The sequence below is a fragment of the Haemaphysalis longicornis genome, unplaced genomic scaffold (genome assembly GCF_048455015.1).
Source record: "Haemaphysalis longicornis isolate Haplotype H1 unplaced genomic scaffold, Haemaphysalis longicornis Haplotype H1 scaffold_7, whole genome shotgun sequence".
NCBI classification, from domain to species: domain Eukaryota; kingdom Metazoa; phylum Arthropoda; class Arachnida; order Ixodida; family Ixodidae; genus Haemaphysalis; species Haemaphysalis longicornis.
Window position 1 is genome coordinate 127095726 of NW_027526422.1, and position 27076 is coordinate 127122801.

At 47.9% G+C, this 27076-nt stretch overlaps 1 protein-coding gene across 1 annotated transcript in view; it reads right to left on the minus strand.

The window, feature by feature from the left end:
- Positions 1–924: 924 nt before the first annotated feature.
- Positions 925–27076, minus strand: part of LOC144146523 (alcohol dehydrogenase [acceptor]-like) — a 61665-nt gene continuing 35513 nt past the window's right edge. The window contains exons 3-11 of the mRNA XM_077678465.1: positions 26658–26844; positions 23655–23786; positions 22446–22570; positions 12052–12219; positions 11215–11359; positions 10673–10830; positions 4329–4506; positions 3383–3602; positions 925–1060 (exon numbers count right to left, since the gene is read on the minus strand). Coding sequence (XP_077534591.1) covers positions 925–1060; positions 3383–3602; positions 4329–4506; positions 10673–10830; positions 11215–11359; positions 12052–12219; positions 22446–22570; positions 23655–23786; positions 26658–26844 — 1449 coding nt within the window. The remainder of the gene's footprint in view (positions 1061–3382; positions 3603–4328; positions 4507–10672; positions 10831–11214; positions 11360–12051; positions 12220–22445; positions 22571–23654; positions 23787–26657; positions 26845–27076) is intronic.

Consider the following 27076-nt stretch of genomic DNA (forward strand, 5'->3'; position numbering starts at 1 on the left):
TGAAACACCCCTCTTCCGCTGAATGGAGTCCCCCTCCTGCGGATCGTTTTATGCGATCCCCCTGAGTGGCCCAGTGGGCCTAGTTAAACGGGTCGTATGTCTCGGGCCAACATTTAGAAGCATGAAAAAGGAGATGATGGCCTCATCGTCCCGATTGTGGCTGGTAATTGCGCCCCAGTTCGAGCACGAGGGCCAATCCTGAACGTAGTGTGTGCAGGAGCAACTTCCCAGCCTTAGGGTGCCCTTGAGGGAGTCCGTGCGCGCTTATAGAGAAATGGTGGATCGTAATTTCCTGTTACCTGGGCTCTTGCCCATTCTTCGTGTCCTCCCTGAGTGACATGTCGTTTCGGACATGGTCACCTCGTGTGTGATGGGGTCAGGACGTGGTGAGGGACCTCGGGTGACGCTGTCGGGGGAGAGTGCGAGCGCCACCTCGTTAGCTGTCTAGTTGTCCTGAATGTCCTGGTTACGGGAGTCCAATATAAAGGGACAGTAATGCCGTTCGCTGCCGCTTTACGAGACATTTTGACAAGGTAGGCACAAGATGCCCCCACTAGTGTTTAGCACTTGGAGGTTTGATCCGACCGGTTGAATTTTTCGTAAATAACGATAGGCCTAGCGGTCGTCTTGGTTGAAAAAGCGATGGTTTAGTTTGACTCATATTTCTTCTATACCAAGAAATTTACACCGTACCTTAATCCTGCTTCATCCCTTTAAACTTCGTATGATTGCCCCCACCTGAAGTCGCAAGCTCCCTTGTTGGTGGGTTCCATTACTACAGTTTGTTATTAAAGCTTCTCTTACTACAACGCTCGTATGATTCTGTCGCCAATTTGCAACCAGTTACTGCAGTCATAAAGAGGTGAAACAAAGACGTACTATGTTTAAAAAAAGATCAACAATAAACAGATAAACGATCTTTTATTAGTCGTTGTCTTCGATAATCATAGCGGCCACACGGTGCCCCATCATCATTAGTGGAATATTGAGGTTTCCATTGGGGAGGTAAGGCATAGATGAAGCATCTACGACCCGCAGTTTTTGTACGCCACCAAGGACTCTGAAAATATACAATGTTTGATGACTTTTTATGAGTAAACTGTATAGTCCTATTAAAGGCGGAATATTTCTTTCCCAAGAAGAAACCCAGAAAGCAAGCGCACAAGCGCACTAGTGAATACACGACCCGCTGCTAGCGCTCATGTTCCAAAGTATCGGACTCGAGGTAACAGCCACGAAGGAATTAGGCAGTTGACATTTAGTGAGGGCCTGTTCTAAAACGCAGATTCCGTACAAAATGGAGCTTTGCTATTCCTGTATTCATGTGCAGCTTTCCCGCTTATGGCAGTCCTTTCAACAGTGATTACTCTGTAGTTATTTAGAGAGATGTAAAGCTTTTTGGGCAGCTAATATTGGGGGTGACAACTTGCTTTGTGCACAGTTTCAATACTCGCACTCTGGGCGACTAAGTTCCTGAGCCATAGAAACTGTCCCATAAAAATGCGTGGGGAGTAAGCTTTGATAGCGACCTACACAAAAAGTATTCAGAATCTTGGAATGATATTTCCGTGTTTTCATCTTCACGTTGACTTTTTACTTTATTCCAAATATCACTTTCCTGAAGTGGTTTTGCTATGTTCCTGAATGGTCGGAATTTTGAGCGAGAAAGCTGGGTATGAGTAAATGCAAACTTTTTGTCGAATACTCCCCGGGAACTTCATGTCAGTATAGGAGTAAGCATATGGTCCTACCCAACGATGAGAGAGTAAACTGGATGATGCAGTGAGAGAAATGACGGCAAATGAGCAAGAGACGCGTGTACCTGGTGCAATGTTCCCTCCAAAATAAAACCACACTCGGTGATGACTGTATAAGCAGCGGCTCCTACGCCCTGCTGCAAAAAGGGGGCTAATCATGTAATTTCAAATCGGTGATTAAATAAAGCGCGGGTGCTCCAGCCCTAGTTGATGCTAGGTCATGTCTGCGCGTGATGAGTTGTAATTTCCATGGTTGCTTGGACGCTGTGGAATGAGCCCCCTCAATTGCTTGTATAAAACTGGATTTTATTAGAGTAGCAGGTGGTGCGACTTCACTTGCAAACTTGAAGTTACTAAATGTTTCGGCCACACGTGCTATTCCGATTTGTTTGCGTGGCACACCTTACACGCGTCCTACACGACTGCATAAGCAGTACTTCAGACTTCGGAACGTCTCGCGTGGACCGCTTTCTCAAGCCAAAAATGATACGCGCACATTTGGAATTTATTGTGAGCCAGTGGAAGAACTTTTCTACGTGACCCCAATCCTCAGTCTCTAAGACAGCGCCCTACAGAGTATGTGGACAGCTGATCATCATCATCCGTATGATGATCCTAAAATGGAGGTGACAGAACAATATGTTTAATAGGTATCACATCAGGGGTTGAACGGTTTTCTAAAATATGCCATAGAATATTCCATAGAGTGCCTGGTACCACAGGCTAACTTCGGTTCCTTGAACGTACTTTAACATTCTATGACATACGACCCATAATAAAGACGAACAATTGTATTTAATATGCCTGCAGCGATTTTGCTTAATCTTTTTCTCCACAAGGACACTGTTATCAGTTTCATCGTTGATTACTGCGCAAAACTTGCCCATTCATTCTTCTAACCACCCCGAACTACCAGCGTACAGAGAAGGTGAATAAACTTCACTGGAAAAAAAAAGAAAATACGGCATTTGCTGGGCTGGATTAGCTTTCCTAGCACGGAACAAAATTTTACCTAAATTTAAAGACTGGCATCAAAACTACAATCGAGCGATAGATATCAAAAACAGATATTTGCCACGCTGGCAATACTTGTTTCAAGTTATATCAGAACGCGCCTTTCTTTTTATGTAGTACTACTGCCGTCTGGCTGCCGCAAACTTACAAAACCTCATAAAAATAAGTCTCCATGTGCCCTGTTCCTTTCTGGCCCTTTTCCATGGGCAGGGCATTTACTGTAACTAACTTCGGGGTAAATCCCCACACATTGCATTTGCCCTACCAACACCAACAAACGGTTCCGTTTTCGCGTGACTTACGAGCTTTCTTGCCCGCACGCTTCAGCTTCGCGCTGCCCTTATTCCAGCGGATGCGACTGTCAGTCCTCTTTCCCCCTAATCCATGTCGGGCTTTTGTGCTCTGTTTCGAAAAATGCATTTGCACCAATTCTCCTACGCTGCTGTGGCCTTGCACACTTAGGTTTGCTTTACGCAATGTGAGTTCTTTTCTCCTTTACCAATCCATGAGAAAAAGTTTCAATGAATTATGCTAAGTCAAATTTTATCCTTGCGTAGAATAATAGGACTAAAAATTGCTACAATGCAATCGAAACAAACTCCAAAATTCACCTTAGCCTGGCGTCCAGAACCGCTTCAGCGTGAGTTCCCATTGGCGCTGTGCAACAAGGGTGCCAGCCACTCTGCGTGGTATGCTGCACGAAGCAACGTAGGTAGGAATCGCTCCACAAGGGGCCCGCCGATTCACATCCAGGCAAGGGGATGTCGAAAAGTGTCACATTTCCTTTCTTCATTGCTTCCGTTCTGAATGTTTCCACAGCAATCTTGGAGCCTGAAAAAATAACAGACCGATTTCTCACTCTTTTTGGCACAGTTATTTTAGGTTTTGAAGCGTACTCTTTATTCTAGCGTCTGTTTCGTTTTCTTGATGAGATGATGACCTATAACTAAACTCAGGACCGAGCAATAATTTTTCGTAACTGTTGCAGGCCGCCTTCATTTTTCGAGAGACATAACGCGTAGTGCGTGTGCACGCAAAACTATGAAAATCAACCTCGCTGTGCCTTGGTTTCCGTCAACGAATTTATTAATTTCAGTCACTCCATCAACCACTCAGTTACTTAATAATTTGGGTCTGAAACCCTACTATGGTCGGGCACAAGAAATCTTCTGCGAAAATCTCAAGCCTGTAACAAATTATGAAGCCAAGTACAATGTAAATATCCACAGAGTGGCACGCTGACGGAGAACAGGTTCTTTTGGACCCACACAAACGCGCAAATTACCCAAAGAAGCCTTGCATGCGCACCACGAAAGACACTGCTACAGATCGTGAGACTTTTTTTATAACTGAAAAGCGTCAGTCATACGTAGAAATACATTACTCAGGAAGAAGCATTTCAAAACTCGTGAAGGAACGTGCAGTTGACATCAGCCTATTTTGAATACAGCAGCCCCCTTGCGGATACTTTCTACATCACTGCCTCCTTATGAGCGAAGGTGGAACCAAGTTTGAAAGAGCCATGAAAAAGTATCAAAACCATACCCGACAACTTACCTTGAATTAAAGTGTCAAGGTCGTCGGGATTGGAGAGAAATTGTGGATCGATAATTGGGTACTCGTCGGGGTTGGCACTTCTGAGCTTTACGAAGCCCCGGGATTTGGGCCGTAGAAGTATTGGTATTATCATTAATACATATTGGCCTCGTTTCTTCTTGTAGTACCCGTCGTACATCTGAAAGAAAACCAAACGCATGACACCCAGCTTCTTTTCCAGTATATTTGCATATTTCGCGAGAGCTTTTACGCCGTGCGAGATATAAAACTGTCCGGCCAGCAGGATGCATTCTGTGCACACTTTGCTTAGACACTTCGAAAAATAAACTCTTACCCAGACCTAAGTCTCACCAGTCGAGATTATGGTTCTACGACGTACAGCTGACTGTCTTGCAGGATAGTTCTAACATTCTTCCGTTGTAGAAGCAGGGGAAGTGGACGGAGCTCATTTTGGCATTATGGGATCCCCCATAGATAGGCTCTCGGATTATTTTCGACAGCCAAGCTGCTAGCGTTTATTTCAACGAAACATGTCATGTCGCAAACAAAAAAAAAACAAGGCAGGACCCAGAACTGCTCGCCTAACACGCCGAGTGCATGCCTCAGGCTAATCTGGCATGCGACGTAGAGCGCAGTATTCCTTTGTGAGGGAAACCCGCCCGCAGGTTCTTTCTTCAGGACTTCAGTGGTGACTGGGACTGGCCACAGTGCCAGTCCCAGTCACCTGGACGAGAGTCACTGGACGAGAGCGCTTAGTAATGGAACAACGAAACATATATTCTTGAACAAGCACCAGGAAATGAAACAAGACTGCATACGGAATGACAAACGGTAAAACTAACCAAACCACTCAACACCACGAAATACACTATCAAGAAAGCATAGTTAGAGAAGTTTATGGAAAACGTTCAACATGACGGGGAGGTGTTGTCAGGGGGTCGGCGCTTGGTGCTACGAGGCGATGCGATTCCGTGCCGTGAAGGGCGCGACAGGCACAGCAATAGCTGTGTCCCACGTGCTGAGTCGTCACCGAGGTCAACCCGTCATAGCTCCTGCAGCTACAATAGTGCTCGACACCCGGCAACGACCAGGTGCCCAGCGACAGCAGGTCGCGAACAGCAGGCAACTGGCAGATGGCCCTAGGTGACGCTCGGTAAACAGCGGGACAGGAGCAGGGCAGACCATGGCTGCGTGCACCTGCCGCGGGCCAGGATTCTGGAGGACCGGACGGGGGCCGCAGGAACGTAGGGCGTCAAGTAGACCTCTCGATAGCTCAGGTCCAAAAACCCCGGCGAGCTCAAGACCTTTCGCCTGGACACGGCTCTCCTTGAACCTTCCTCTTCCACTCCTCCCGGCGTTCTCCTCTGTTCTCGCCTGGCCTCCCTAGCTCTTCTGTTCTGCCCGCCTCTTATTGGTCCACGTCCTCCCCTCGTGTGACTTGCCACTTCTTTTCCTTCGGCAAGACCGGATGCGGGCAATCCCGTCATAGTCACGTTGCCGCACTTTCGTCACCGTAGTCGTCGAAACGAGCGCGTCACCTGCTCGTTCTGCGGAGGTTAATCATATTCCGCACAATATGGGCCTGTGATCGACATCCAAAGTTGACCCGCATCCCGAATACATCTCCGGCATCCTGGGAGGCAAGTCTGGCTGATCCCAGCGCTGCGACAGAGCTCCTGCTGTCGTCCAGAGCGGAGGAAGCCATAGCCACAGCTTCCCGATATGGCGCCCTGGACTAAGGGTGTGTTGGGTTCGAAAACATCCGCAACCACTTGAAGAATGTGCGGTTTCATCATTGCCTCTACATTGCACACTGATCGACTAAGCGGCGGCGACCACGAGGCGGAGTAGCCACTCAGAGCCGAACCACGCGCAACCTAGCATCACATGAAGTGTTTTCGCTCTGCGAGGAACTCGTGCGAGCGGCCCTAGACATACGATATCCCAACAGATCGCGCGGAGCTACGTGGCCAACAATGCCAGCGCACGCAGGTGTGTGTTATGACGCCTTCGCAGGCGGCGCGATGTTTCCACCACAATGGGAAAGTGCACCACATTGCGGAGGAGGTGGCCCTGTCAATTACGAAGAAATAGGCAAGAACCGTGCAAGACCGCAAGCGACGAATGATCGCCTTGAGAGAGGCGGTTGTGCATCGGATAATTGGCCGAAAGGAACACGGGCCGGACATTTCGTCTGCATCCAATGGGAAGTTCACGAAAGGGAAAGTGCTGTTCTTTGATTGGGATGCAGGGAATCCTTTGTGTTTAGAAAGCCTATATAACCTCTTGTAAATGCATTGTAAATAGAGCAGGAGACGCATTAAACACTCTCTTCTCTCAGATGTCGTGGTTGTCTGATCCTCGAGGTGCCAGCAGATAACGAGTTCGTCTTCATTCCCCATGTCAGCGGCACCCATCTGCCGCTCAACCAGCAAGGCGAACGTAAAGAAGAGAAGGGAAGAACTTGACTGGGTGCTTAGGAAAATAAAGTTTGTTTCCTTCCTTCCTTCACATCCTTCAAAAGAACCACAAAACAAGCATCGAAACCTGCATTATAAATGGTGAGAACCTCCCTTCACCACCCCCCCCCCTCCCCGCATGTGTTCCTGGTAAAGATTATGGCCGGATATTCTGTTCAAAATCTAGGCAGGAGACAGCATTTGCCTCCACAGAAACCGAGTGCAAGCAACACGCCCGCCGAGACGACGAGAAACCATTTATAGTGGTTTACGACAGCTTCGCTGGGCATTCACTTTGGCAGGGCGGAATGGCGACCAGATTTTAGATGATATCCCCGATGTTCCCATGATCCAGCGGTTTTTGTAGTAATGAATTCGTGCCGTTGATAACGTATTTTTCAATGCGAAAATAGCCTCCGACTATGTTACTCGCCAACGCAAAACAGCTGTTGCGCCCCGTTATAAAGCAGCGTCAAAAAGAAAGGTGATGTAGTGTAAGGAACGAATGCATTGGATGTCATGCATCGCTCCTCCTTCCGAGCTTTTGAACTAAAGTGTAATGACACCAGTGGCCGGGCGCCAATGCACCGGCGCTGTTGCTTAAGGTGATGTAGTGTAAGGAACGAATGCATTGGATGTCATGCATCGCTCCTCCTTCCGAGCTTTTGAACTAAAGTGTAATGACACCAGTGGCCGGGCGCCAATGCACCGGCGCTGTTGCTTCAGCGGCTATTTTTTCAAGCCTTATTGCTTGAATTGCTACATACAAACCACATATGATCATTACACAGGCTGTCCTTTCGCTCATTTTCTTCCGCGCATATGCATTCCAGGGCCCCCGACCCATCTTCTATATGCGCTAGCCTGAGGTTCCTTCCTTAAGCGTAGTATCACTCCACACGCTTTGGTCGATCGCAGGTGCTTCTCTTAAGTGCGCGGAAAAGAGCGGCTTCCCCTGAGGCGATGTTGCGTGCCGCCTTTTCAACAGCGAGACGTACACTTTATTTTCACCTTGCTATAACCTATTCGGGGAGTACGCAAAGAACAACTTGGCACCACATTCATAAATTTCCTCCGCTCTGCACCTTCGGATGTTGGTTCTTGGAGAACACAATAAACTACGCCAGGGACGTGGCGACCAAATTGCAACAGTGCGCGTAGCTAGGGGGTTGTGGCGAGTACCTTTTGTTTGGTTTACTGTGAGGTTTACCCGTACTAAGAGCCGTGCATTTGGCATAAGTGCGCGAATTTTTTATCTATTTTCCTGCAACTGACGTCCTAAAAATTTAGCGATAATCACATCAGGCAATGACATCGTGATACTTTAGGATATGGCGTCACTTTCGCACCATTTTTATTGTTACACATTCACAGTCCCCAAAAATGATTTATTTAGAGGCGCGTAAGGTTTCAGGCCTATCGTGCGTTTGTCAAATTTTGGCTAGAATTCATGCCTATACCTCGACTGTTTTTTCTAGCGAGTTCCAAAACCGCAAGCCTGTCTACAGGGCTTAGCTACGACGCGGCGGAAGCTCGACGTCCAAACGCACACGAACAAAGCCCCTGGTACAAACTGACGCATATCGAGTACAGAGATGCCCCTTGTGTTTCGCCGGCCCTCTTAGGCAGGGCTGAAAAGTACATTAGCTACAATTCCCTGCCATCGTTAACCTCTTCCAGCACCTCAAAATCTTCGACGGACCTCTTGTTATTCCCAAGAAAGCCGCCGCCATTTTTATTCAACGTACAAACGGCGATTGAGCAAAAGATGCCAGCGCCGGTGCCTGTAATACAGAAACAGCTCATTAACCACTTTTGAGTGCTTCCTAGCGCAAAGTGTTTTCTAGCACGCTTTTCAACTCGGCAGTAGCGGAAGCTTTCCGTGCACGCCAGCAACCGCAGACGAAATAAGGGAGAGAAAACCCAGCCCAGCGAGCCAACAGACAGGCAGCGAACTCTTCCGCCTCCGTTAACTCTCGCATTACATGGCGCCGGGATCGAGCAGCGCCACAAAGCGAAACAGACAAATCAAAGCCGTCCAAGGCCTCATTGACACAGCCGTCACCTTCTACGTCCAGGCACCGTCACGTCAGAAAACATCGACGGAGACGTAACGGAGTAGGGTTCGTACTGGAACTCTCTGATCAGAGTAGAGAGTCGTTTGCCTAGTGATTAGTTTAGCCTATAATTGAGCGCGCCTAATCTGACGAGCAAAGAAAATGTCGTAATATATACGATACAAGGTGACCATAACTGTTGTAATTCAAAAACAATTATTGGCTTAGATTTCTGCGTGTGCTCACTTTTCACTAAATTTAGCCGAAAAAATTAGCGTTTTCTGATTGGCTGCTTTACCACGGGGCGTGTTCCCGTCGCGTTGACGGAATGGAAACGTGGAGCTCGGCTTACCGTCGCTGTCGCACCCTCTTCGCCGAGAAACCGCCTGCCTAAGAAACCGTCTCCCTTGACGGAAGTCGGTGACGTGAAGGTAACGCGACGGGGAGAAAAACGGCTGTGTGAATGATGCCTAAGCCCTCGTTCACACAGCCGTCACCTTCTCCGTCACGGCACCATCACATCAAGAAACCGCGAAGGAGAAGTAAACGAAGTAGCGTTCGTACTTGAGCTCTCGGTCATTGTACAGGGTCGTCTGCCTGGTGATCAGTTTAGCCTAGAATTGAGCGTGCTTAATGGGAAAAGTAAAGAAAATGGCTTAGATTTTAACGTGTGCTCACTTTTCACTAAATTCAGCCATAAAAATTTGTTTTCTGATTGGCTGGTTAGCACGGGGCGTGGTCCCGTCGGAAACGTACAGCTCGGCTTCCCGTCAACGTGGCGCTGTTTTCGGCGAGAAATCGCCCGAGAAACCGCCGCCCATGACGGAAGACGGTGACGTGACAGGATGAAAAACGGCTGTTTTAATTAGGGCTAACTCGTAAGGCGGAGGCGTATCGTCTGAAGCGGCAAGAGTGCTATGAGTACCTGTAGTCTTTTATTTTCCATGCCATTATTTTTACTTCTATTCTCATCGTGCAAATCGCCATTTCGTCTGCCTGCCATCGCCCTGGTATGACCCAACGACGTCAGATTCTCGACCTTCCCAGTCAACTGATATTTCCTGCACCTATAGGCTCTCCGGTACTCGCAACTTGCATATAGTTCACGACTTCATGTTCCAGCACTGCAGTGCCGAAAAACAAAACCCGGCTGCCTAAACCGTGAACCGCAAGGAGCGTTTTCTGCTCGCGAAAACGCGCCGCGCACGCCACAGGCGCCCTGACGCTGCCGCGGAGCCACGCGCACGGCAGGCCCCGGCAACAAGGCGGCGGCTTCGGCCGCGAAGTGGTGTGTCGGGAGCTCAAGCGACCGCTTCTAAGCGCTCTCTAAAATGCCGCTCAAGGCACGCACGAAGTTGCTTGTGCGGTAAATGAGGTTATAATGTGGGTGAAAACGGTACCACAAAACATCATCCGCGCCGCTAGTGAAAGCGCCCATTCAATATGTGCTGGGGTGGCAAGCCTAAACATCCCCGGTGGAGCCAGCCGGCTGTCTCGAGCGCTTCGAAACCGCCGCCATGAGGCGCGCGTTTCCATTGGCGCAAGTCGCCAGGCTGCTCCCACTGCCGCGCGCGAGGCGCGTCAAAATCCAGCCAAGGGAGATGCTACCGCGGGCGCGGAATCGTCGACGTGAGCGTCGAAAAAACGCACGTGCAACGCCGGCGCGCGCAAATCGCGTAAAAAAAACGCCCCATGAGGTTCGCACTAATACCGTCAAGGGAACCCAGCGATTTCGAAGAGAAACGAGGCTGCAAAATCCGACATTATAAATCTGCCACGATTTGTGAATAGATAGAGATATGTTTGTACAAATAAAAATCTAGCAAACCTCTTGGGATATTCCTATTCCCCGTGCCAAGGACTCCGCTTCAACGGTAGTTGGATTCAGTGTGACGAGAAGAAATTGTATGTCCGGATAGCTGGGGTCTGCGTGTGAAGTGCTCACAAACGCAACGCATTCCACTCCGAACGCGTGGGTCAGCGGTCCTGCAAGCGAACACACAAAAAGAGGCTGTAAAACCATGGTAATCTTGCTCAAAAAACCACGCATGGCTCAATTGAGAGTAAAAAACTCTGGCTATTATGCCGGCACGGTTTTTACCAAAAAAATGCTGGTGCAATTATGCGAAATGCAAATTTGAAGCACTGGATGAAAAAGAACTTAAGTGCAAACATAGAGCACGTCCCGACAACTTCATTTTGCGACGGCGCCAAAGTACTCTGAGCGAGTGAGAAAGGTACTCGTAAAAATGCCATATACTCTATGCGCAATGTATCCTAAAATATCACAAAAGCGTTATACAAATGTTAAGTAGGTTTCTGCTAACGGAGTTCAAATAACGATGTGTACTTGTCCCTAGATACTTGTACCTGATCTGTCAAAAGAGTATTCGGGAACTGTAGATGGTGCGTAATAGTTGATTATGATGTTTTCTTTCGCGGTCGCTGCGATTCCATTGACAGTAAGGTGGTCGAACATGTTTTCTCCCACCGGGAGATCTGCGATAACTGTTATCTGCAAAGACAAGTTAACATATGTTGCAGCTGAAAAATCGTGGGGCCAATTTTCAACCATTTCAAACCATTAAGGAACGTTATCAAGCTCGTACCTTGCTATCTTTAGCCTTGCTAGCTCGTACCTTATAAAAAGCCCGAGCACAAGAAAACTGAAATATATTGAGATAATTTGGCCGCATATCTCTATTAGGAATTTAGTAAGTCAGGCTCCGCTAATACTGTTCTGATGTTTGCTTCATTCATTGAAGCGTTATACGTTGAACTTCGTAGTCCTTAAATTGAGTGCCGTCTAGGTTTCATACAACCACCATCAATTCTGAAGTTCGGAAATGGCGTTCTGAAAACGTGTGAACAAGCTTGCGGAGTGTTATAGCCAATTAAATTTATTTATTTTGTGTTCGAGAATTCGGTGCACGATAAAAATTCCCTGCAGATGGTCAAAATTAATCCGGAGCCCTCCATTACGGCGCGCCTAATCACCTGCGTTGCGTCAGCGCATTAAAGCGTACAATCATCATTCAATTTATATGTACATCATAACACAAATGGGAAGGCTCGCAAATACTTTGAATTTAGCCGTTGCAATATAACTCCTTCTATCAATAATATTTTTCAATCTATTGTTGCCTAAATGCTTGCACAAACAGTATTTATTTTCAAGCTTTTGTACCTCGAATGGTTTTCTCTCACCCCGAAAGATTCCAGCTGCTGCCGAGGTCCAATACCAGAAAGCAGCAGAAGATGTGCTGAACCTATGGCACCAGCGCAAAGAATCACTTCCCGCTTCGCCCGAACGGTGCGTGTTAGAAGGTTGCGTCTGTATTTCACCCCCACGGCCGTTTTCCCTTCGAAGATAATCTGGAACAAAAGCTTCATTAAGTTATCTTCAGGCAGATATTTTCACTCAATTGCACCAACAAAAGCTTCCGAAAATTACACGCGGAGTTCTTGTGACCTTTTGACTGGCTAAACGGAGGGCGGATACATTCCTGTCTGGGTAGGAGGGGGGCTACTATAGTATGCACTAGAGATTTGGCAGTGGGAGGGCTATAGAGCCGTTGCCATAGGAACTTCCAAAGCCCGCCTACTTTTCTGAGATCCGTCACTGTTAAATACAGTTGTGTATCTGCCGAGTCAAGGCGAAGGCGTTCAAATATTTCTAAACATCAGTTTCGCGCGAGTGACTTTCGGAGCTGCGCGAATTGCTTTCACGTGTGTTGAAAAATTCCAAAAATTATAACAGCGTTTTCGTAATAGTGTTTTCGTAACAGTGTTTTCGAAACAATATGTTATTGCGAGGAAATGTTGCCGTTCACAACGCTAGCTCTTGACGCCTCGGGCTTCAACATGGACTTACTATAGAATCGACAGCCGGGCTAGGTGGTATCCGTCCATCCTAAACAGCGCTTAACAACACAACGTCATTGTGTTGTTAAGCGTCGTTTAGGATGGATGGACTTACTATATCGGTTTTGCCCCCTCCCCTCTCCGAACCTTTTATCCCGTAGGTGTCAACATAAATATTTCCCAGCGTCAGCTGTTGTTGTCTGGTGTTGCTGCAAGGCCACAGTAAGTTTTGGCAGGGAAAAGTGTATCGGCTTATTAGAGGTAATGAGAGAAACACAGCATATGATGGGCGTTACCTCACCTGTGTTCCCCGTAATTTTATTAATCTAAGAACACTGCATCCCGGCTGCCAAAAAGTCTACGCAGAAGTTCGGGAACAGGTTCCATGGCTGGATATAAATTACGTGAAACAGTGCAAGGCAAAGTGGCGGGGGGAAACATTCGCTCTACCGCTTTTCTGCCTTGTGTTTAATCTGTGCGGGTAGGACATCAGTTTACACGTGTATAATCGAGAAAAAACGACCAACAAAAAAGGATATGGCTACAATATCTCCTGCAGATGTGTACGCACGTAATTTGTTTTAATTAGAGCCAAAGAAGTAACGACGAGCAAAGGGAAGGACGGGGCGACGCTCGACAGGCAAATGGTTCCGATGGAGCTACCATGTGGTATCAACCTCATGTTTATCTGATTGGTTGCAATCAGTTAAACATTGGATACAAGTACATTCGATGCAAGTCAACCAGCCTAACTCAAGCAAAATGTATGAGCACTTTACTTGATTGACCCGCAACAGCACCGACGAATTGCCAATCTAATGTGGTCCCTCCTATATGGTAAATAATGGTTGTGAAAGCTCTCGCGGCACAAGGTTTGAGGTTCTGCCCAAAATCCTCATACGGTCAAAGAAACGCTCGAGCTTGCACGGTTCACTACTGGCTGGTAACTTCGCCTTCATAATCACGCGCCCAGTCATTGACGTATCTGCCCGTTACGGCCACCATTGGCCTGCACGCAGTAAAGGGAAATCTTGCAGTCCACCCCAACGTCACGGGTTCCACAGTTTTACAGCAAACCTGTTGATGACTATGGTTCCGTGGAGTTCTCGCGTTCGTCAACAAATCTGGGGCCGCAAAACTCCCACTAGAAAACTTCTTCGGGTAGGCGAATATTTTCGTGTTCATCTAATCAACTTTTCTCATTAATTAGAACTTCTCATCCACGCCCTGCGGCAAAATAAACGGTCAAAAAAACGGCTGTAAATCTGGGTTTATTCAAACATTCAGACTGGCCACTAATTTATGGCGTTTGTCAGTTTTAAACTTTTGCATCGACGCCTCAACTACACCAACCAAGATCAACCTCGGGTAGCCAGGACTCCGCAGGTGCTGTAACTCAGAGTCCAAGCGCGCCCAAGTGGCGTCTTCACCCAATTTTCGGGGGGCGGATCTAAAAGTCAAGTAAGCTGTAGTCGGTTGAAAAACCAGCTAAAAAACGAAAAGTGGAGAACAGAACGCCCACGCTTGACGCTTAACTGACATTTGCTTGAAAAAGCCGATACAACCCGCGAATGAACCATGCCAACGCGTTGCTCCCGTTTTATAGTAAAAACAAGCGTAGACCCGTTATATTTCGCCAGTGCACTACACAAAAGCTGCGTTCAGGTCATTCGGAAAGCCTTGACTGTGAGGCTCAGAGGTTAACTGCAGCGCGTTTTTCTACACCAGTCGCTCAGTGCTTCCATGTGGAGCTTGAAAGGCAAAACCAAAGTGCGCACGGGTCCAAAGAACGGTTGGCGCGATGCCGTTTGTTCGTAAAGTGTCGCACAAAATTCAGAAACTTGCTTCGTGGTATGGTGTCCAAGTAGTGCTTTCCGCGCCAGATAAGCTGTTCAAACTGTGCGCCCGCATTGAAAATGCGCGGTAAAAGAAACGCGCCTGCAAAAAAAAGCGTGTCAAGGTGTACGTAGAGTGTGAGAAATGAACCATTTGCAGTGTTTAATCGGCCAAACGGGCCGATGCATCAATGACTGGTTACGGGAGCACCGCGCGTTGGCCTCGTAATCTTTCCCCTCACAGTTGTCAGTAAATCCAGAGTCCTTCCATGCCTTTCTGGTCATGAAACTTCGCCATCACGCTATGGGAGAGCTTTGTACGCTGCCGTGCCGCGGCGCTAGTGTTGATCGGAGGGCAGCCGGGGGCGTGGTCAGGGCGCGTTTGGCAGGCAACGGACCACGGAGTGATATAAAACAGACGCTAGCCGCCTTATCAGCAGTGCGCTTTCGCTTTACGTGTCGTGGGCCGCTCAAATGGACTAATCCAATTCCAATTCCAATTCCATGTTCCCCCCCTTCCCCGTCAGAAAAAAAAAGAAAAAAAAATGTGGGGAACAAGACCTGCTCCAGCTAGGCTATGGCAGGTTTAAAGCCAATATAAAATAAACAAATAGGGCGAAAAGCCAAACAAACATTTTTAAGAAAAACCAATTTGATGATTAAAAAAAAAATACCCCGACGTACGTAACAGTAGGACAACCAAGCAAAGTTTAAAAGACTAACTAAGCGCGAAGGAACATCAAACAAAGCATAGGGAAGAACGTTCTCAAGTCAGTTCGGCACAAAAGATCGCACAACGTAGCAGTTCCACTCTCAAGTGTGTACAGCACCCTCAAAGAAAGCCCGAGTCAGAGCTGAGGCGGCATTATCAACTCTCACAGACACCAGGTCACACGCTGTAGCACAAGGACCTTGGGCACACAATATCGCGGAGGTGCAGTCCATGGATGGCACGTATCTAGGTGTTAGTTCTACTAAAAAGGCGGCAAGCGGGGGTGAAGGTATAAAAGAAACACTGAGAGAAAAAACAAAACAAAACAAAAAACACTGAACACACGTAAGCGTCACACCTCGGGCATAGATCGGGAAATAAAATCGGTGAGGTCCATGAGAATCTTCACGGCTGTTGAACTGTCCAAAAGGTGACGAAGCTGTGGTGGCTGTAACGGTGCATTCGACAGCCGACGAAGTCTCTGAATATAGCTGGCCGTTTTCGGGCATTCTGTTAAATAGTGCCCAACCGAAGTGGCAGGCGCACCGCAGAAGCACTGACAGTTTGGCGTGAGTTGTAGACGGTGAAAGTAATGAGGAAATCGACCGTGTCCAGTTATCAGGTGAGCTAGCTTCTTGGAAGGCGGGAAATAGGAAGGAAGGTCCAATACACTGGGAGTCCATCGATATAATTCAGTGTCGCAGTTGTTAGTACTCCACGTCTCCTGCCATACCAAGCGACCGACCTTCATCAGCAAAGAACGCACTCTGGTTCTCGACCACCTTCCACGAACCTCCTCTCCTCTTGTGGCAGCACTGCGGGCGACAGTATCCGCAAGCTCATTCCCCCACACACCAGAGTGAGCTGGCACGTGGTATATAGATACAGGCAGTAAATTTGAGAGCAGGGAAATATTCTCTTTTAGGCGATGAATGGTAGCGGACTGATTAAATGGATTATTGAGAGCCAATAAAAGCGAAAGACTGTCTGAGTAGATACTGACGGGGCAGGAAGGTCTGTCGTCCAAGAGAAACAGTACGAGTTGTTGCATGGCAATCACCTCGGCATCAAAGGAGGTGGTTGGACACGCCAGACGGAACCTCCTCACCGCATACACATGGTCTGCCCCATTCAAAATAACAAAGGCTGCTCCTGATGCAGTCGACGTGTGTGATCCGTCTGTGAAGGCGTGCAGAGTGGAGAAGTACAGCCTGCGGTTTGCTTCCGTTCTGGTGAGACGGTCGTAACGGACACGAAGTCGTCGCGCAGGGTGTGTGTCGACCTTGATGGGCAGGTCCACATCAGAAGGATCGAACGATGCCGTGTTGAAGGTCACTGGTTGCTGGTGATGAAACAATAGAAACATGCGCACTGTGATGTCTAGGTGGATGTGAAGCGGAAGCGCATCGGCAAGGACTTCTAGGGCGGCGGTCCGTGTGGTAGTATACGCCCCGGTGACGGCGAATAATGAAGATCTTAGCAGCGAGTGTACGCGGGCTTTCAGCAGATGGTGTTGGTTGATGTGCCACCATGCAGGCGCTGCGTATGAGACTGCTGGAAGGACCACAAGGTGATGTAACTGACGGAGATGAGATCGACTGACTATGGTATGCATGCGGGCAAATCTTGTGAGCGAAACTGCCATCTTTTCAACTGTGAATTTCAAGTGGTTTGTGTGCGCAACGAATGTGAGGTGACTGTCGAAAATCACTCCGAGGAGTTTCATTTCCGTCACCTGCTTGATAACTGCGCCGTTGAGCTTGATGGTTGGTTTCCTAATAGCCCCGCGGTCACCTTTGGAGACAAGAAGGCAGGAGCATTTAGCGGGGTTCAACTTTAATTTTGCGGCTCCGGCCCAAGCAGTTATCCTAGAGAGGGCTACGTCAGCAGTCGCCTCCAATTGTCGACGCGTACGACCATGAATAATGATCACGGTGTCATCCGCATACGCTTGGATGTATGCATCTTGAGGCATGGGCAGGCAAAGCATATCATACACATATGCGTTCCACAAAAGTGGGCTGATAGGAGAGCCCTGAGGAGAGCCTTTTGAAGTGGCATGGGTAGTGCTTCCTGAAAATGTGTCAAAGGAGACGGTGCGACCCTTTAGAAACGATTCCAGGAGCTGGTAGATGTTGCGGGGGCAATGATGAGATCGGAAAAAATATAATAATCGGGGATGCCAGATGCTATCAAATGCGCCTGTAAAGTCTAGTGAGATTACGAGTGAAAGTCCCCCACTGTCTTTATGCTGCTGCAGTCGATTGCGTAAAGCAAATAAGGCAGACGTCGTGCTTTGACCGATAGTGAAACCATATTGCTGCGGATGAAGTGAGCGAGATCGTTGTAGGAAATAATATAAGCGGCCATTTAACATTCTTTCCAAAAGCTTGCCAATCATAGATGTCATGCATATTGTCCGGTACGAAGAAGGTGCAGTGGGTGAGCGTCCTGGTTTTAACAGAAAGGTGACACGTGCTTGTTTCCAGTGGGGGGGAAAGTGACCGTTCGCGAGACAACAGTTGAAAAGACACAGTAAAAAATTAGGAATATGATGAACGAAAAGACGAACCATGGGAGTTGTGACACCGTCGAGACCTGGCGCTGCATTAGCATTTAAATTTCGAGAGGCCAATTGCAGTTCTTCTAGCGTGAATGCATCATCTTGTTCTTCCGCGGGGTATGGAGTTGAAGCCACTATGGTTCTAATTGCCATGTGGGCCAGGGTGTCATCACGTTCATCAACAGGAAAGTGAGTCCGCATAAGCAGATCCGCCGACTGTATTGTGGATGTTGTCGAAGTGTCGTCCGTCACATGTAGTGAAGGCAAAACAGAGGGCGCTCTAAGCTGGTTAAACGCCACATTAAAAGGTGGTCCAAAAAGGTTCTTGCCGGACGCTCTCGAGCATGCCTGTCGCACAGCCTTGTCTTTTGCAAGCTGAATTTTTTCCCTGTACGCAGCAAGTCGCCGATAGTAAATGAATTTGTAATCCGCTCGTAAAAAGGGGTCGCGACACTGCTGGTACCGGCGGCGCAACACTCGCACGGCTGATCTCTCTCTCGCAATGGCGTCACTCCACCACATGTTTCCCTTGTGCTGCTTCGGAAGCCGCTCAAACTTTCTTTTGAGACAGTCCAGCTTAGAGTAAAATCTCTCCAATGACGAGTTGAGGGCGCTTGGTGTAGCAATATCTTGATGAGTGAAACCTTCAACCCAGTCATCACTTGCTAATTCTTCAACCAGATGTTGTAATGCGGCCTTGCTTAAGCGTTTTTTCTGCGGTAATTGCACCATTCTGGGACCAAATACCACATATTTATGATCAGATAGAGTTGGTGTGTCTCGAACTTCCCACAAGGGGTTGCCATCCCAGATTGTTCCGGAAACGAGGGTGAGATCAATCCAAGACTCTGAATATGCATTGTGAAATGTGGCTATGGACATGGGGTCGTTTAATATTCGGAGTTGCGCCCCATGAATGAAATGAGCAAGTTGAATGCCACGAGAGTTTAGAACGGTGCCGCCCCAAAGAGGATTCCTCGCATTAAAATCGCCCGCCAGCAGCAAGTTCGGTACTCGGTGGCGCTGAAGAACGTCTTCAATACCGGACAACGTAAAGTCAAGAGGTACAGATGGAGCCGCGTAAACGGCTATTAGGAGAAAGGTGAACTCCTGGTGCTGAAGTCGGAGAGCCACGATGTATGGAGACACTGCCAAGGGGAATACGTCGAATCTGCGCTTAGGTATGAGAACCATACAACGTGGGGTGGCTGAGTTGAGGAAACAGAGCCAATTGGGCGGGACTCCGGGCACTGTTGATCCACGAGCGTAAGGGTCAGACACAATAGCCACATCAATGTGCTCCGCTTCGATGAAATCAACAAGGTGAGAAGTAGCTGCACGGGTGTGATCCAAATTTGCCTGAATAAATTTTAAGAAAGTCATTTGATATATTCTTGTGACAGTGAGCCGGAAACAAAATGTTATGTTATGCAGAGACAACGGGGGAAGAGCAAGGTGCCTGGGTGCATTCATAAATGGTTTTTTGACGCATGCGTGAGACTCTCGATTCTACAGTGTAGCAGCAAGGCGCATTGAAGACGTGATCTGAACGACGCCCCGCTGCGCGACACTCCCTGCAAACAACCTTTTCCTTGTCAGCCAAAGTGCAGTCTGCAGTGGCGTGCTCTTCGGCGCAGTATGTGCAGCATACACTTTCTGAATTGCATCGTACCGCTACGTGACCGTAAGTACAGCAGCGGCTGCACGCTGCCACGTAAAAATTTTCCTTTATGGGACATGACGTCCATCCAACCAATAGACGGTCCTTCCTTTTCAAGATGTTGCACACAGAAGGCGAAACTTCCACGATATGTACGTTGTTCCCGTGCGGTCTTTGAAATAAGTCCTGTGTTTGAAGTCTTCTTCTGGGATCTCTAATCCATTTCGAGCATTGATGTTTGTGCGGAGTAGGCCGGGAACAACGCTTGGGTCAACTCCACTGATCTTAAACTGGGGAAGGCGGCGTGGAGGGCGGGTGACTTTGATTGCAGCTTTCAATTGTACATTTCCTTCAATTGCTTTTTCCAAATTGTCAATGGATGCGCGGTCTGCAGATATCACTGTGAGCCCTGAACGGTTGGGGATAAGTTTCACCTGTTTGACGCCAATTCCTGATGGATCATTTCCGAAAGTCGCTTTTAACAATGTGATAGTTTCGGAGCCGGGATGAACAGAAGGAAGCAACGGAGAAATGTGCAGTACATGATTCGGATCCGAGGCGAAGCTGATGGCGTTATCTGGGTGTTGTTTCTTGGGCTGAGGAGGAGCAAGCGATGGTGCGGGACCCTGAGAGCCAGGAAAGACATTCTGGTGGTCTCTAACAGCGTTCACATAGGACCGCCGCGGCATAGAAGGTTGTTGGGTGGCTTCACACTCTCGACACTCAGCTAGTTGTGAACGAAGTTCGTCAATTGTTCCTTCGGCACGAGAAAGCTTTGTGCGAAGCGCCATGAACATTGCCTGAATGTCAAAGAACACTTCCATGATTCTTTCACGCGAGGGACATGGCACTTTGTGCTTGCTGTCGCTGAGGATATTAATTAGTAGCTTCCCTTTGTCACATAGAAGAGAGGTATCTTCCTCTTTTTCTGTGGATAATCCCTCCAAAAGGTGTGTTGAAGATACCGGAGAACTTCCACCGCCACTGGTACCAGCTGAGGCATGTCCCCGTGGGGAATTGTCCCCCTCCAGCTCATGATGAGTATCAAGGGGATTGTCTCTTGGTAAAGATCCTTGCTCGCGAGAAAGCAGCGCGCTGTCGCCGGCTACAAGTGAGCCTCGAGATGTAGAGCGGAGCGTAGGAGAGTGCCCGGAAGTCATATTATAGTCGACAAGAGGTCCTGTCCAGAGTCCCGATTTGTAGGGGAAAACGTGCTAGGCGAAGTACACTGAGCCAGCACGTGTACTAAGCCTAACCGCACATCGGAGTCCCGCGAAACAACTGCATGGCCTCAAAAGAAGACTGGTGCGCTCACCGACGATGCTTGAGATGTTCCGGCGATGGATCGTAGTGGTGGTTGGCGATCTCGTAGCCTGGGAATCTAAAAAACGCGTTCCGAGCACAGAGCCGAAAAAAACACTGCTTCGTTTTCCTCAGTCAGGAGATTGCCCTCCTCCTGACTTCGCCATCACGCTATGGGAGAGCTTTGTACGCTGCCGTGCCGCGGCGCTAGTGTTGATCGGAGGGCAGCCGGGGGCGTGGTCAGGGCGCGTTTGGCAGGCAACGGACCACGGAGTGATATAAAACAGACGCTAGCCGCCTTATCAGCAGTGCGCTTTCGCTTTACGTGTCGTGGGCCGCTCAAATGGACTAATCCATTTGTGAGTGACGAGAAAATTTTCTGCGAACGGGCATTCTGCTACTGCGGTTCCTGCCTGTCGTTCTGGCTACAGAGCAGCGGCGGCCGCCCGATGCCCTCCGATCTGCGGTTGCGCCACTCGCGGTAGCCATTGTCCCCGTACAAAACTTGGCCGGGAGTTTCATGACCAGAGAAGCATTGAAGGACTCTGGTAAAGCGTGAGCCATTGTTCGGAAGTGGGGCGCTTCTGGGAAAAGGCAGGACAAAAGCAGAGAGGGAAATACTTGAAGGGTTCTAAATCGGAGAACAGCACGAAGGAAATTGCATCAGTGTTCAGTCCTTCTCCCTCAGCGATAAAGAGATCAGCTTTCCTGGAAGGCTGTTCAGAAGAAAAAATAGGTTATGTAGAAGGACAGCGTTTTTTTATTATAACATGTGTGCTTCTTGGTGCATGCATTAGTTGGGTTCGTTCGCAGGTTACATCGGTCTTTTCAAGCATATATCGGCTGCTTGTCCAGCGGGTGTGTTCTGCTCTCTACTTCGTTTTCTTTCTCCGTCATTATTCACTTGTTTGCCCAAGCTTCAAAATGTACCATCTGGCCCAGCAAGCTGCACGACTCAAGCTCTAGTCCCTCTGACTGTCTAGGAAGGGGAAATGCATACGGGAGCAATTGCCTGTAGGTTTGGGGGTAATATATTTAGCAAATACAGCAGGACAAAATTTCAATAACTAAATCTAAGAACAGTACGATATCACTGTTAGGAAGCTCGTACGTCTCTAAGAGGTCCTTCCCGTGCTATATACAAGAGTACAAAATAACCTTCGCGCGTCTTGCAGTCGATAGCAACTTGCTCTTTAAAACCACTCACTCATCATGTATATATCTAAACATTCGCCCAACATTTTTATTACTTAACTATAAATATGAACTCACGATAAACCCCTACAACAAGTATACTACTCAAGAAACGCGTCTTTTTGAAACACCCCTTAACCTGCCTCCAAATCGGCGCCAATACACTGTACCCCCTACGCTGGCCTTAACTGCTCACTATGCTCTAGAACGCGGTCTAGCGCGAGCACATCAGAGTCGCGAGCGTGCTCTCTTCGACCCACGCAGCCTCTTCCGCCTTCTCAAGCAGCCCACCTCTTTCTGCTTAAACTGTCCACCTTCAAGATGTGCCAGGCCACAAACAACCCGCATTGTACGCCCACTTCCTCCACTTGACTTAAAATCTCCCTGCCGAAATAAAGATTATCTCTCTGTGTCTCTTCACACAGCCTACGCTTCCCATCAAATGATGGGTGAGATACAAAGCGTACTTACTTTTGTGACGAATGCGTAAAGCGCCACATCGAGATTCTTCCTCCTGCGAACGTCACTCGGAATGAAGGATTTGCTCGAACTCCAGCGCTCGCCATTTTTGATGTTGCTTTGAACACGAGAATAGCCTGGGGGGCACGGGGGGAAATAAAACATAGCTTAACGTAGGTCTCTTGTTTCAGGGTCTATTTGCTTCGACTTCGTCACGTCCTGTGATCTGCCCAGTTGTTTAAAAATCAAATTGAAATATTTGAACCAACTTGTCCTAAACGGACTCCGCGAAACTTCCGATAAACGCTTTCTCTCTTTCGTCCGCGCCTGGAAGTACTGCAAAAGCTACAGCTATCGCCAGCACGGAGCGCCACTGCGTGATTTTCTCGTCGTAACAGATCCGTCTTCCGTTTGTGCTTTGCTTTTGTGGCTTTCTTTTTCAAGTGGCTATAGAATGCGTTCATTCCTGGAACTGAAGGAAAGCCGGTCAATGTCCGCTACGCCTCTTTAATGACGTAAGTCCAGCGGTCGAACGACGCCAACAGCGGAAAGAGGGAAACCTTCGAGCAAGTTTAAAAGTTATTTGATGGGCATAGAGCATCTTCTGGCCAACGTGCTTTGCGACCCCGTCTCCCTCGCCACCATTCGCCTAAAATTTTTACTCAACTTTATTTAGAGCTTTATTTCGTGCTTTTCATTGCGTGTCATTTTTATGTGTTTACTTTCTAATTGATGGCTTGTCTGTCTATCACATTCACCTCACTGCATTATAATCTTCACCATCTGGCGAAGCAGGCACTGCCGCTAACAAAGCTGACCTCTCCAGCCCATATTAAACAGTTGTCTCTCTCTTTCTCTAATAAAGGTATTACATGTGTGTGTGTTGACTACGTTCGGCACCCATTTAAAATTTCGAAAAAAGATGATAAAAGTGGTGCCAGGTTTATTTAAATTGTTGCCTACGTCAGTAATTATTTAATAACGTACGGCGGCATCAATATATTGTATACTTCCTCTATACCGGCAATTATTTACAGAAAACATGACCTTGTGGCATCAGCATCTGAGTGGACGAACACTTTGTACATGCCGAGAACACGACTTCAACGCAGCTTCTCTACCTGGAAGTATGGTAAATATTTTTCTCTGAGGTGAAGACGCTGCGCTACGTAGCATTGTTAGCGACGTTAGTAAACACTATACTATTTGGAGACACCTTACTTGTTTGGTTGAGACCATTGTAGTCGCCATTGCCATAACCTAGCTCGCGGCCTGCCTCCAGAAAGAGATCACTTGCCGTTGTGTGAGATGTCGGGAAACTGACAGGAACTTCTCCGCTGATCCCATGGAAACCTGCAAAGTTGAAAAGTTAAACAATTGGTTCACTGACTTTTTGACACCTTTCAGTGTATGCTTCGTTGGCATGCTTCAGTGCAACGGAGGTATAAAGTGAGCCATCATGACCAACGTGGACTCTTCCGCGTATCAAACCGAGGACAGTCAAGCGTTGGTGAGCTACGTCACGCTGTCTAAATGAATAGAGGCATCTAGCTACCCGAGACAGACACCGTTCAAATTGAGTCGTGAATAATTTAACTGTATTTTTTTTATATTATTCGTCCAAAGCCTGCCTTTATCTACGGTGGTGGTCCCGCTTCCGGCGTTTTTCCTGCCGAACGGCTCGCCAGGCTGTATCCGTGGTTAGTCAGACGCGCTTGCAGACTACGACTAAAAGCTTCCAGCTCCCACGCAAAGCTCAGCGAAGACTGCCCTGTCTCGCTCTCATTCATGCGCACGTTAGCGTGCACACGGCGAGTCATGTGCTCAGGCGCGAACTAGCTGCGTAGAGCGCTTGCGTCCAGCCGTCAGCGGCGACAATAGCGACAAACGCGGCCCGGCGAGTCACGTAATGCGGTGCCAAGGATACGGCGCAGCTGCGGTCAAATGAAGGTCAAATTTACCGCGATGGCAAAACCGCTCGGGGAGATTAGTAAAGCTTTGCTGTAATTGCTGTAATGGGGGATGGATAGCAGACGTAGGTGTCCAACTAGGTCTCCGGCTAACTTCGCTGTTTTTTGAGCAATCTACCTGACCGTCGGCGAAATTTTATAGACGAATATGTAAAAGTTCTTGCAATAAGAATCCAGAGTTTGTTTTTTCTTGGCTTAAGGAACATTTTCAGAAATCATTTTAGAGGCACTAGGCTCTAACATTTTCTATATGTGTTACATGCCTCAGGCTTTCATCTGAACCAAAATAATAACGGTGGCTCTAACTGCTTATTTTTAAAAAAGCATATACAAAGCACAAACACAACTTGTATTCATTTTTAAAAGGAAAAAGAGTGAATAAAAAAGAAATTTTGGTGAAAAAAGTTTTATTCTGGTTCAAAATATGTATATATCGCTGATAAAAAACACAAAAAAAAATGGTTTCGGAAAGTCAAATAGCTTAACAGAAAATGTCCCTTTTCTCGGCGGAAATGGTGTTTCGAGAAACAGCGCTTCAATGTTCTCGTTTCATTTCTTTATTTTTCGAATTGTGGCTTCATGAGCGGATTCTGAGAAAAGCGAGACAATGGTGCACTGGAACCATACTGATACGTCCCCCGGACTTATCATGACCCGCTTCTTACAACGTATCACCCCGGTCACGTAACCCCACGGCGATGACCGAACAGCCACTTCCCCGCCCTCTTGATCCAAGTTTTTTTTCTCCTTTCACGACGCTCTTTCTCCCTATATCTCTGCTCTCTGGTTATCAGTGTCTTTCAAAGCCCCGTTGTCACTCCGCCCTTTTCTTTGCTAGAGTACCTCAATTCAGGCGCTTTCGTATTAAGGTTGGAGACACGTACCCATTAGCACCGCCATTTTGGGTCACTCGCTGGCCACCGCAGCAGGTCCCTGTAGCAAGACCACGCTAAAATTTTCGCCACAATACGTTTTACTCGTTAAGATTGAATCGCCTTCTCTATTTCAGGTTTCTGGGTCTTGTGGAAAACGAAAACGGCTATGTGTTGAGCCCTATGACCCAATAGCGACCGCAATGGACCGTTCAAACGTTGTCTCCGGCTGAGCACGAGGTCGCGGGTTCGATTCCCGGCCGCGGCGGCTGCTTTTCTGATGGAGGCGAAAAGCAAAAACGCCCGTGTGTACGAGATTTCGGCGCACGTTAAAGATCCCCAGGTGGTCAAAATTAATCCGGAGCCCTTCACTACGGCGCCCCTCATCGCCTGCGTTGCGTCGGCGCGTTAAAGCCTACAATCAAAATCAATCAATCAAACGTTGTCTCCACCATGTAGGGCAATGCCGTTTTTTGCTCATCTCCGCTATGTATTATCGTTTCGCTTGCCCTTGGCAGTTTCACACTCGCCTTTTCGTCTCTCATTTTGCTCGACCACGTCGGCCTTATCTCATGCGCGCAAGACGTGGCGCTTGCGCGCTATACATATATCGCCGGACGGCATGAGTGTCGCGTAGCCCGCTGCGCTTGGCTGGCAGGCTAGCTGAACGCCGTACAAGGGAGGGGGCCACAACGTAGGCGGGACTTTTTTTTAATTTGGGATTTCAGCTAAGGGTTCGAAAATCACGCGAGAACACGCGAAATATAGTAGTTTAAGTAATTTCTTAGACCACCTGTCGCGTGAGGCCGTCTACTAGGACGGTATTAACACGCACCCCGGTCGTACGACGCTTTCTCGCGGTCCTTTGAAAGTCGTATTATTGGAGTTCCACTTTACTGTACGTACACAACCATTTCTCAGTGCATGTGCAATGTTCTTTCAACTAACGCAGCGGCATCGCGGCATACAATGAACTACAATAAAATTGAAGTCCCTATGCGTTAAATTTTAGGAAATTATAAAAATAAACGTTATCACGTGTTTTTAAGGAAAATATAACAATCTAAATACCACTCTGCGCCACACAAAACTTGCAGTGACAAGGCGGGGTCACGTGAGGGCACGTTTGGCGCCATTTTTGAATGACTTCTGGTGTGCATCTGCGGATGCCACTTCGTGGGTACGTTCGCGAAGAGTGTTAGAACATTTTGGGACAAAAATAAAAAAATCCAATTTCTAGTCGGTTTTGCCCTTCATCCCCCCTTAAATATGATGCACCATCAGCCATTGTTCTAGTGCAGAAATTACAGGTTCACTGTCATCCAGACGTCCTAGAGCAGGGTCTTTTGTGTCTTATTTTAGTGACCAGCTCGTTTTATCACCGTTGTTGATCCCAAGGTATGACGTCTTGATGTTGATAAAGTCTGGCAGCACTTCTGCGTACGACCATCCTGTGGCGTTGTACTTCGTCACCCAGCTGTCGTAGTCTCGGCTGTTTCCACGCGAGTATATCATTACGTTGATGGAGCTGGAACCGCCGAACACTTTGCCCCTCGGGTAATGATTAACCTGCAAAACGAGTAAAACAAAACACCTGTAACCAGAATGTCACGAAGCATACTCACTTCTAAGCAGCATGCAGGCGCGAATACCATCATGGCACCTTTTCCCCAAAGTGAGATTTGTTTTTGCTGCTGGCGTGTCATGGGCGCAGTCTAAGTAAGCTACCTTCCTTGTGTGAGTTCCTTCCGACGCATCAATAAATGCAACAAAGACCACAAAGGTACGACTTCAAACGTTC